At 43.8% G+C, this 12,136-nt stretch overlaps 2 protein-coding genes across 9 annotated transcripts in view; one reads left to right on the top strand and one right to left on the bottom strand.

Moving 5' to 3' along the window:
• Positions 1–310: 310 nt before the first annotated feature.
• On the top strand, positions 311–4,003 carry gosr2 (golgi SNAP receptor complex member 2). The gene is made up of 6 exons (XM_085271748.1): positions 311–510; positions 732–796; positions 1,414–1,522; positions 2,669–2,801; positions 2,922–3,062; positions 3,527–4,003. The coding sequence occupies exons 1-6, from the start codon at positions 482–484 to the stop codon at positions 3,686–3,688; spliced, it is 639 nt and encodes a 212-aa protein (XP_085127874.1). The 5' UTR covers positions 311–481; the 3' UTR covers positions 3,689–4,003.
• A 787-nt stretch (positions 4,004–4,790) lies between these two features.
• Positions 4,791–12,136, bottom strand: part of gpatch8 (G patch domain containing 8) — a 30,047-nt gene continuing 22,701 nt past the window's right edge. For all 8 annotated transcript variants that reach the window (XM_085271739.1, XM_085271744.1, XM_085271740.1 and 5 more), the window contains 5 exons: positions 11,697–11,764; positions 10,572–10,658; positions 10,336–10,479; positions 10,111–10,241; positions 4,791–9,834 (listed from right to left, as the gene is read on the bottom strand). In XM_085271739.1, the coding sequence (XP_085127865.1) occupies positions 5,994–9,834; positions 10,111–10,241; positions 10,336–10,479; positions 10,572–10,658; positions 11,697–11,764 (4,271 nt within the window). In that variant the 3' untranslated portion in view covers positions 4,791–5,993. The remainder of the gene's footprint in view (positions 9,835–10,110; positions 10,242–10,335; positions 10,480–10,571; positions 10,659–11,696; positions 11,765–12,136) is intronic.

The following is a 12,136-nucleotide window of genomic DNA, read 5'->3' as shown; positions in this document are numbered from 1 at the left end:
ATATAAATATAAATAAATATATACACAATAACAGCAGCTGTACAAGTATTAACCGGAAATGAAGAATGTAGTGACCAGTGTTGTGCAATCCACAATCTATGTCTATCTATGTCTTTTTCCACTTTTGGTCAATATAAATAGAGGAGCAGGGGTATTCTGGGTGTGTTCATTTCGTCACTTTTTAAAAAAAGATTTTTATTTAAAACATTAAAAACCGCAATAAAAACACTCCTCTTACAGTCTGCTGACAGAGATGTGTAATTAAGAAGGAGTGAGCTCTCTTCTATATTTCTCTCTGTGTGATGACGTCGCGCGGCTTCCGGTTTCCTAGTTCCGTACACAAAAGCTCCGCTGATGACGTGTAAACTCCTCTAACGTTAGCTACCAAGCTAACAGAGCCGCTTGTCACAATTAAAACTATTATAACAAAAATAACACGATAACGTAAAGGGAGGGCGAAGCGTTTCTTAGATCGGGAAAAATGGAGACGCTTTACCACCAGACCAACAAGTGAGTTCTCTTGTCTGATGTGGAAACGGTGCCCGTTAGCTACCACTGCTAATGAGCCTAACTTATTATCACTTTTACTTCTGCTGCAGCAGGCTTATATCAGCATAATACGATTATTAAACTATAAATATGGCGCATACCAATATGTTCATGTACAGTAATAATTAAAACAAAAATTGTTTTTATTGCTGCTCACTAACGGTATGATCGTTGTGGATTAGGCAAATCCAGGAGGTTCAGTCTCTAATGGGAAATCTGGAAAAGACAGACCGCCAGTCAGTTCATTGTAAGTGACCAGCTGTCATGATTGTAAGGGGCTCTGCCCCTGCTCTGTGTGGGAGTGTTGTTGTGGTACAAAGCTGTCATTCCTAATGGCACCACCTCTGATGAAATCCCCTTTGAAGAGCTTCTAATTTCTGCTCAGAACCGGGTCCTTGTTATGGCTGCTTCTTCCTCTCACATATATAATGATAAAAGCCAGAGCTAATTGTTTTCTGTGGATAGTGCCTGGCCGTTCAGTTCTGTGCCCAGCTGTTGCCAAGACAGGAAGTAGTAGGGTGGGTGGTATGGCAGATAATGGTGGGAGCCGGGCAGTGAACTCCCCTTCACAAATGATGACATAAGGTTTATTTTAACCCCAGGGGAGGATGTAAACTTACGCAGCTACTAATGAGCTGGGGTCGCTTAAGTGATGAATGCTACCCTGTGACACCTGGGTATATTATTAGAAGACAAACAGCATCCCACACTCTTTTCTTTATATATATTGGAAGACATGTTTGAATCAATTCAGTATGTAAGTAAATTAGCCAGTAAATTTCAAAATTATGAATTGTAATTTCACAGCCTTAACTGATGTCTTCCCTGCAATTCTCTCTTCTTCATTTCTCTCTGTTTTACAAGTGTTAGAAAATGAACTGCAAGCTAGAATCGACCAGATCTTCAATCATTTAGAACGCCTTGAGATCCTGGCCAGCAAGGAACCGCCAAACCGCCGCCAGAATGCCAAATTGTGAGTTTGGATTTAAACAATAGACGGTGACCATAAAGACACAGAAACAGCTGGATGTATCATATGCAATAAAGGCAGAAGGAGGGTTAGATGATGAAGAGGCAGCCGCGTCCTGCCCTGTGGCAACGTGGCTCTGTGAAAACATTTCCTCAGAAGCCCCCGTCATCACCAGCATTCCTGCTGCATTGGGCAAAGATTCATTTCTGAGCTGGATAAACAGGCCTTAGGGGGGACAGTGCACCCCATTCCACAGCGCTCCTTTAATCTTAGCAGGTCTCTGGTGGGGCCTGAGTGAACTCAGGGAGGGGAAGGGGGTGGGGGGTTGTGGGGACTCTTCAAAACAAGCACATAAGATTTGAGAGCAAAATAAATGTTCTCCTTATTCAGTACAACTGCTGATACACTGAATTGTGAAAAAAAAAAAAACAGGGTGCAGTAAGAGTTAGCACCACTGTCAAACAAGGGTGGAGAGACAGTACATTAAATTCCTCAAATCTGTTAAAAGTTCCTCTCCTGTCCTCTTCATAATCAGCTGATTCTATTTATTTATTTGGTACAATTTAACGAGGATGTCGACAGACAGCAGCCTGGTGCATAGTTGCATATGTAACTTTTGTGAGTCTCCCAACACAGAATCTGGTTAATTTCTTTTATCTAGTTAAAAATAATTTTTACTAAAAAACCCAGCAGGATTTGGTTTAATGAAATGATCATCCACTCCATGCAGTGTGAACCTTACTGTAACAGGGTCTTGAGTGCTGAAAGTCAGTTCCTGATTTGGCTGATGCGGTGCTAAAAGTCAGAGGGAGGAATACATTGTTTTCCCCTGCCAGGGATGAAAAATTATTTAGCAGAGACAGGGATGTGTAGACCAGAGTGGGAGAAATCCCTCCCTGACAAATCACACCCTGGCTATAGCACTTGCACATTATAGGAACTGCAAGCTTAAATTGAGAAGTGTTCAAAAACTCCAAGTAGCCTGTTACCTCCCACAGTGGGCAAAAATGCATTTGAAATCTCTATAGATTACTCTTTGAGGTGACTGGATTGCTTTGTAAAGATTTGCAGGGACCCTCAACTTTAAATTGGAAAATGTTTGTTGTAGTTGTAAAACTGGACACAGTTGAATCCTTTTCTTTCTCTCAGACGAGTGGACCAGCTCAAGTATGATGTCCAGCACCTCCGGAGTGCCCTGCAAAATTTCCAGCACAGACGCTATGCCAGAGAGGCCCAGGAGAGAGAGAGGGAGGAACTCATGAGCCGCACCTTCACCACGAATGTATGTAAATTGTCTAATAGTGATCAAACTGGTGATGGGTATTGATGTGAATGCAACATTTTAAGCTAAAAAAAGAATCTAGAGTTTGTGTAAATTACAGAGATTCCTTTTGTTTAATAGGACGCAGATACCTCCATCCCCATAGATGAGACCCTACAGTTTAACTCCAACTTGCACAATGCACACAAAGGCATTGATGACCTCATCGGCAGTGGCAGCAGCATCCTTAATGGTCTCAGAGATCAGAGATCTACGCTAAAGGTTAGTGATTTAACACAGCAGAAAAACAAGTCTACATCTGTAGCTTATTTAAACCATTTGTTAAACAAGGAAGCGGAATAGAAGGTGGACTGAATTAAATTTCCTGACCCACTTTCTGGTGTCCACGACGATCACAATAGTCGTATTGTTAGTGTGCTCATGCTCAGAGGGCGAGTCTGTGTTTCCAAGGAGGAGATGGGCTTCCTGGTTTTGCTTCAGGCCTCTTCTTATCAGGGTGTGTCTGTTGATCAGCACTCTCAGCCTGGTTGTCTAGCCATGAGAAACCTCTGACGGAGTGGCGCGTCAGGGAGGGCGTTGGCACTCAACGTCTCTCAAAATCAGAGGAATTAGTGGAGATAATTACAATGTGGTCATGGAAACATTTCGTTTATTTATGGCTCTTATAAACTGTCACATGTGATCATTACTGTTGAAATGAGTGTGGCTGTTTTGGCTCTGCACAGGGAACTCATAAGAAGATGCTGGATGTGGCTAACATGTTGGGGCTGTCAAACACAGTGATGAGACTTATAGAAAGGCGAGCCACTCAAGATAAGTTCATCATGATTGGAGGCATGCTGCTGACCTGCGTCTTCATGTTCCTGGTAATCAGATACCTGGGCTGACCTCCAACCATCCACAAGGGCGGCTTTTTGATCAGTCGTGGACATTTCTGCAGCACATCGTCCCTCATGATATGAATTTCTAACATTAAAACCAACTTTCATAAGTTGTTCCCTTACATTTAGTTTTCTTTTAATGGCTTTCCATCATGTTTATTGATAAAATGGTGACGTTGGCAAAGACCTTAAACTACAGACAGTATTTTTAATCCATGTGAAGCTCAGTGTGCCACTTTCCATTTTTACCAAAACCACTTTGAAACTGTAAATTTCTCCTGTGATTTTACACAGATGGTTTCTTATAAATACTTAACTGTTCCTCAAGTTGCCGTCAGTGTTCTTCCGCCTTGATAAACATGGTTTTTAAAGAAATACAAGTACGAAAATGTTATGTTCAGTGTTTCATCACAATGCAACTTAAGAATTCTCACCAGAAATTCTTGTTTTATGGTGTAAACTCAGTTACTAGCTTATTAGCTGCACCTGGTCAATACAGTCTAATGTAGTGGACAAAGTAGGATCGAGTTGATGCCATACAATTCTAATACATTAGGCACAATGACCAGAAAATTAGAGACTTTCAACACAAACATTATATCCTGTATTAAGGCAGGACTTAGTGGACAGCCTCATTAGGTTTAGCGAGCTGTACCTAATAAGCTGGGAACTGATAATATATGTAGGTAATAGTTCAAAGAAAATCAATGGAAGCAGCCCCTTTCTGTCACATGCTTTCTTTCATTTATTCTTGGTCTCGTCTCACTATGTGAGTGATTTTAAAGAAATTAAATCTATAATTTTCTTTCTACAGCCTCGTGTAATGGTTCTGCAAGTGCTGACAGGACTGTTTCCCCTTTTACAGTAAACAGTATTAATCATAGCCTGTGAACAGATACACTAAATGCATGCTGCATTCACACGGATTGACTGTTTTCGCGAAGCCTATTCCAGGTAACTCCAGCACCATCTACTGTTGGACATTTACATCTGCAGGGGTTGTTTGACCGTCAGATGAAGCTTATGGAAATAAGGCAGGACCTTCATGTGACCATCTACAGTTATTTACATGGCAATTTCAATAATGAAAAAAATATGGAAAAAGACACACAAACTCAGGATTTTATTTGGTGAAACAGAGTTAAGTCTTTAAAAAATACAGAGTTGCTACTTTTCTTTTTAAACAGGTCACTGCTGTTTGGCACCCCAGCAGGGATGAACAAACCACCGTGATAAAATACATGTGTCCACCTCCCATCCAATTTGTCATTTGTCTGCTTTTTCCCCTCCCCCCAACAGCAGTGTCAACCCAGTAGAACGTTAATAGGTTAATCTACAGCAGTTTTATTTACAAAATTACACACAAAAAAAGCCAAACACAGCTCTTCTTTTGAAGAGCATTTTGGAAAATAATTTAAAAAACAGAAAAATACAATTATTGCAGTATACTACAATCTTATTATATGATGCACAGGCACCATCTTGATGTACAGATTTCAGTGCAATTGATTCAGATGTACCCTCATCCCAGGGAACAAGAGCTTTGCTTCAGAGTATTCAGGAGATTTACACCCCTTCATCACATTTCCCCTGATTTAGAGAGGGCTTCTTGTATGACAGTGTCATACTTGTTTGGACACCATATCGGTTTTGTTTTTTCATATGGCTGTCACTGGTGGGTTTCTTCACATTACACACTGACCTATGTACAAGTTACTGCATTACAAATTACTTTTAAACCAAGAATCCAATAGAGAGTGAGTAGTCATTTGAAAACACAACAAGAGATCAGTAATCATGAAAGAGTCCATCTCTGAAAATTAGATTACACAGATTAAAATGTTCACCTCTAGAACAAAACCACTTCCTTGAATCGTAACACGATTCTGCTTACACCTTTAGCCATCATGTATCTCTTTGGCTGCCAAAATAAGCAAAAAAAACAACAAAAAACTCCAGTAGTTTCTGAGGCTGTTACTATTCCCCAAATTGGAATATAAACCAATGGTCTAGAGGAAGTGTCTACAGTTTGTAGAGGGGGGAGAAACAAATCTGTGAAAAAATGAGAAAATAAAAATCTCACATGTACCAGAAGAAAATGTTAGTGTTGATTTTGAACCCAGCAGTCTTAACCACTTTGTGGTGACGTGCTGCACTGTGAAGGCCAGTAAAGTTCTCATAAGATCCACATCTTACAGCCTGCATGATGTAACAAAGACTTTATTTAAAACCCTAAACCAAGAGAGTTCAGGTTGAGTCTTTCATTTAGTGGTTGGTTGTTGTGAACACACTACTTCATTTTCATTTGTTTTCAAGAGCCGTGGTTAGGGGGGTGCTGGAGGTCCTGTCCTGAGAATATTGGGTGTAAGAGTGGGTGGAGCTGAAGTGCTGCTGCTGCTGCAGCCTGTGAGGGTCGGGGTGTGAAAAGTGTGGGGTAGAGGGCTGTGTGTGGAACATGGTGGAGAGCTAAGGGGGTGTGATGAAGTGCAGAAGCAGGGATAATATGTATTGGCTGACCAGAGAGGAAGGCTGTTGGGTGGGCAGGGATCAATCCTGCATGCCCCAGTGAGTGTCCCAGAGAATGACCAAGTGATGGCCCCAAAGGAGACAGGGAGATGGGGGTAAGGTGATGCTGGGGAATGTGATGTACCTGGGCCAGCTGGGCATGTGCCGGATGTGGGTGGTGGGGATGAGCTGGGTGGATGCCCATTGCCGCAGCAGTGGCTGCATGGTGCTGAAGGATGGCGTGTTGCACTGTGGTGATGGATGTGCCAGAAGCTACGGACACAGTTGGCTGCTGAATATGGATCTGCTGCAGGGCTGGTGGAGGGGGCGCTGGGGCCAAAGTGGCAGCTGCTGCGGCAGCGGCTGCTGCAGCAGCTGAGGGAAAAGTCTTGACCTGCTTGGCTAAAAGCTGCTGCTGAATATGCTGTTGTGCAGCCTGTTGCAGCTTGCTGTATTTCTCCATCTCCTCTGGTGTGAATGTAATTGGCTGACTTTCCAAAGGAGCCAGTCCATCCTCCTCTGCCTCCATGCCATCCTCCTCCAAGCTGGGCGGTGGGTAACCAGGGTAGGCATGCATGGCAGCCTGCTGCTGCTGCTGCATTTCAGGCATCATGGACTCCATCATTTGGTTCTGGGAAAGGTCTTGTCCTGACTCTCCTTGGTACTGGGGCATCATCATGGAGGGCTCTTGTTCAAATACTGGCCGGGTTTCTTGGTGCCCCTGGTCTTCTGTTGCAGGCTGCTGTGTCTCTTCTTGAGTCACTGTGCTCTGTGGGGCTTCCTCAACCTTCTGAACTGGTGGAGCTGGAGGTGGTGGTGGAGGTGGGAACTCCCTTATAGGCTCTACTAATATGACCTCTCCTTCAGGTTCAGAGCTCTTCCCCGTCCCTGATTTCTCTCCCTCTTCAGGTCTGATTAAAGGAATTGCTGGCTTTTTCCCTGCCTGCAGCTTACCAATTAGTGGAAGCATGGCTTTGTTTCCAAGGGATGGGGGTAGTTTTGGGCCAAAATAGCCCTGCGGTGGGTCTTTAATCTTAATCCCAGATTTTGTTCCTGTGGTAGAATCTTCAGAGCTTTTCTTGGACTGAACCTTCTCCAACAGCTGTCGTGCAGTTAGAGTGTTTTTCTGTTCTCCTGCATCTCGAGACCCCCCTGGTCTCAGACCCAGCGAGCTGGATGAATGGGTGTTACGGTTAAGGCCTCGTGAAGAAGAAGACCGTGGAGACTGGGAGCGGTAGATGCGTGAGCGGTTGAAGTCTCTGCGATGGGTGTCACTATCCTCTCGACCCCTAGTGCTTCGCCTGTGAGGAGACCCTTTATTTGAACTGGAGGAGCGGCTAGCAGAGCTGTAGCTACGACTGTAGCTCCGCCTCCAGGATCTTGCACTAGTGCTGCGACTCCAGCTGCTGGAGCTTCTGGAGCTGCTCCGATGATGCCGTCTGTGCCTCTTCCTGCGGCTGTAGCTGCGTGAACGTGAGCGTGAGTCTTCTGAAGAGGAAGATGTGTACTGATGCCTCCTGGATCGTCTACGTCCTCGGCTACTCCTGCGGTCATACTCTGAGTCGGATGAACGTTTGGAGCGCCTACGTCTGCGACCTTCTGTGCTATAGTCGCTGTAGCTGTCTGAGTAGCTTCGGCTACGGTGGCTGTAGGCACTGCTGCCTGCTGAGGAGCGCTCAGAGCTGCTGGAATAAGAGCGACTACGGGAGGTTTGGCCACGATGACGTCGGCGACTGCTACCTCGTCGTTCCCCCCGTCTCGATGAACGGCTGCAGGATCGCCCTGATTCTTCACTATGGTGGCGGCGCTGTTCCCTCGGGCTTGACCTGTGATGACGTGAGCGCTGGGTATTAGAGCCCCCTTCTTCACTTTCACTGCTCGGAGGTCTACCAGAGCCAGGACTCTTTTGGGCTGAGGTGGAGCACGAGGCACTTTGAGATGCACTGGTGTCAGTCTTTTGTCTTTTGTTGCCACTGTGCTCTTCAGATGAGTTGGCCTTGTCAGTACTTTTTCCATTCCCTCCTTCTGCTCCAGATTTGCAAGGCACTTCCTTAGCACCACGTTTCCTCTTCCCCAGTTCTGCTCCTGTAGCTCCTTCCCCTCCAGTTGTCAGCTGTACAGAGGAGGTAGCAGCTTTATCTTCCGACTTTGGTTTAGGTTTTTCCTTTTCTTCACCTGTTGCCTCAGCTTGATCTTGAGCCTTGTTTTTGCTCTTCTTACGTTTGTGTTTTTTCTTTTTTTTGGGCTTTTCTTGTGTTACCTCAGTCTCACCTTCTGCATCTTCTCTCGCTCCTTTTTCTTTTCCTTTGCGTTTTGAATGCTTTGCAGACTTCTTATGCTTCTTCTTTTTCTTTTTTTTCTTTGCACTATTACTTCCACTTGTGGGCTTTTGTTCTTCACTTTCTGGCTGCCCAGACTCTCCTTTTGACACTAGCTTGTCTTTGTCAGCACTAGTTCCAGGTTTAGTAGCCATTTCTACTTCAGATGGTGAAGCATTCACTTCTTGTCCCTTGTCATCAGTGTCTTCACCAGGCTTGGGGGACTTTGCCACTTTCCCACCACGCACTCCTTTGTTACGGGACAGTTTGAAGTCAAAGTAGAGGGGATTGCAGCTGTAAGACAGGGAAGGTTGAGCTTTTGTAAATTCAAGGAGCTCTGATGGCCACTGCAGGGTTGTAGTCTCATCTTTGCTCAGGACTGGAAAGAAGGGACCAGTGGGCATTTTCGGACCAGCGTTTGTATCCACAGTATCACGCGTCTCTGCTTTCTGGGTGGGTGAAGCTGGTACAGCAGGAGCTGCATCTTCTGCACATGAAGGGGTCTCCTCTTCTGCCTTTACGTTAGCTGATAGAGGAACTAGGTCTGGGTCAGCATCTACAGTAACATTGCCATGTTCCTTTTCAGTTTTGCACTCTGTCACACCGCTCTCTGTCTGTTCTGGACTTTCTTCGGCCTTGTTCTCCTCTTGTGTCTCTTCCTCATCGTCTTCATCTTTGCTCTGACACTGTTCAGAGGCTTTCATGAACAGCAAAAACTGGAAGTGTGGCTTTACTCGACAGTGAGCTGGTGGTACATAGTGGTAGTACTGAGGCTCTTGTCCAACATATCCTTCATTGGTTTTCATCATCATTTTCAATTTGCTAAGCGTTGATGCTAAAGATCCTCCATCATCAGGCTGCTGCACCTCTTCTGTACCTGCTGCATCACCTCCTTCTCCTCCTTCACCTCCTCCAGACAGTCCCTTAGGGCTGTCTGTGCCACAGCCTGATGTGTCATCTTGTCCTCCAGCCTTTTCTCCCTCTTGACTCTCCTCTGTCTCCATAGCTTCCTCACCATGATCAGCAAAAACAGCAGCTGCTGTCTCCAGTTTTACTGGTGCTTTCTTGGCAAAAGAGAATGATACACTGACTTTTGATGCGTTGCTGGAAGTTGGCGAGGATGAGGCATTCTTTCCCAGAGAGAAGCTAAAGGTTGGACCAGACTTTGGGGAGGCTTGACCAGTTTTATCTGACAGTGATCCTTCCAGGGCAGTGTCTGCCAAAGACTGTGTCATACTGTTCTCGGGTGTCATGCTGTTGCTGTCTTCTCCTTTCTCTCCATCAACAGCGACTGTAGTTGTTTTGAACATAGGTCCACTTCCAGGAGTTCTGAAAGAAAACATTACACCAATGTGATGCTGGACAAATTTTTACTATCGAGGTCTTTGACGTTAATTTTTATCATGCTTACTGGAAAAGATGAAAATATACAAAAATATGTTTTAACTTACAGTAAGTGAAATGAAATACATTTTGTTGAATTTGTCTAGTTTGGACTAACATATTGAACCAATGACATTTATAAAATAAGTAATTTCACCATGTCCCATTAAATATATATACACAACCCATCCAGCAGATGGCACTCCAGGAACAAATACTTACCGGTCTTGCTGTTTTCTCTGCTCAGCAAGCTCATGCAATCGCCGCAGCATCTTTTCTTGCTTTTTTCCATCTTTCCGGGAACGTGATGACACATTACGAGCAAACTCTCTCTGCTTCAGCTCTTTAAGCCTCTGCAAGACAGAGAAAACGGGAACATCATTTCATCGTGTCTTTAATTAAAGACAGATCTACATCAACACCGCAATGCTTGCTAAACAGCAGTACCTGCTTGTGAGCGTGGTCATAAGAGTTAATGTGGTTGTCAAATTCCTGGTGTTTGGTGTACTGTTTGTCACACAGCTCACAGTAGAAATTGGCTCTCAGGTCTTCCAGAGCTTTTGCGATGGCTTTTTCTTTTTCCATCTGGTCCTGTTTTTAGTGGGAAATTTAAAAATACAGTATCAAAAAAATACAAGTGATAACAATTATTATCACTGTGACAAAGAGATAAACAACCTCACCTTGTATTTTTGTCGCAGTTCTTCTGTATCTTCCTTTTCCACTTCGAGGACTCTCCTCTTCTCTGTGGCATCCTCGGCATAATCCAGCTAGGACAAACAAAAAAGTCACATCATAAAGCAACAACATTGTCAAAGCCAGTCCAAGTTCATCTTATATACCAAAAATGAGTTTAATATGGTGCATAGAAGAGCTGATGTGACTTGAACGCATCGAGTCCCTACAGTGACTATAGAAGACAGCACATGGAAACTCCAAGAAGAACAGTTGGTCAGTTTGTGTCGCTTGTGTGCTGTTACACACGTTTATCATGCTACACGTTTATCATGCTGACTGACTGTTTGCTGTAGAAACATCTATGCGACCAAGGTAGGTGAATGTTATTTCAAGACAAATATCAAAGACTAAAGGCAGGAGCTGAAATAACTGACAGTGATGCTCGCTGAAAATTTAAGCATAGTTTTATTTAGCTGGGCAGTGTTGGTGTCACATTCTTCTTTGTGGTTTTTACATGTTTTGTTTTCATTAAATAGAATCATTCATCATTCATGTCTGAAGGTATTTGAAGTGGTTAAGACTGTCCATGGCAGTCAAGATCTTTAATATGTTGAACACAGAACACCTCTGCATGAACTGCGTGTTGTGAACAGGACCCGTTATACTTAAGTAGTCCTGTAGGAAGTCACTGTGCCATAGCCTTGAGACTTCTCTTAAGGGACCTAGCAAAGGAATGTATCCCATACTATGAGATAGATAGATATACAAAAATTTGTGCTAATTATTCACTCACAAAGTGTTTCTTAATACTTAACAGTATGGTTTTTATGCTATGTAAATGTCTTTAGAGCTCCTGATGATTGGTCCAGAGGCTATCTGGTTGACTCATCAGGAGCAACCCTGAAACATGGGATTTTCAAAACCATGCGACCTTGTATAACACAGCATTTTAGCTCAACTGCTCATTTTCAAAGTCATTTCTATTTCACAGTCAAAGCACTCACCCCAGTGTCAAAACAAGTTCATAATATTTATCTAAACACCATAAACTACTACTTGGGCACTTAAGGTGCAAAAAAAAAAAAAAGAAAGAAAGAAAATGTACAAATCGATAAAAATGAGCATCATACCTCCATCTCCATTCGTCCCATCCCCATGACATCATACTTAAGGATGATGGGCACAGGGTCAGTGCGTCCTAAGGGTAGAGAGAGAGAGAGAGGACCAGGTGAGCTTTTTTTAATGCTTGGATGAAGAACCAACTCGGAGACAGCCTGCTTTTAGAGCATAGGGTGCTGGGGTTAGAGAATTTTGCCTTCAAGTGCAAAGAGACCAGAAAGCTACAGTGAACCAAACACCAGCCATTCTCACAGCTTACTGCAGCCACCAGCTACAAACCAATTTAGCCTTCCTGTTACATTTGACCGGGCTGCTGGTTTGCATTATGAATGAGTCAAATTAGCTGCACTGGATTCCTGATGGAGTAAATGAAGACAAGGGGATCAGGATTGCTCAGTAAAATGTCTTGATATAGAAGTACACTACAAAGCATACTGATCTTTAAGCCGGT

The sequence above is a fragment of the Mchenga conophoros genome, linkage group LG4 (genome assembly GCF_057382185.1).
Source record: "Mchenga conophoros isolate Kocher_MC1m ecotype Shallow Benthic linkage group LG4, M_conophoros_male_GT1.1, whole genome shotgun sequence".
NCBI lineage: Eukaryota > Metazoa > Chordata > Actinopteri > Cichliformes > Cichlidae > Mchenga > Mchenga conophoros.
Note: the sequence above shows the minus strand (reverse complement) of the source record. Positions and strands in the feature narration are given on the sequence as shown.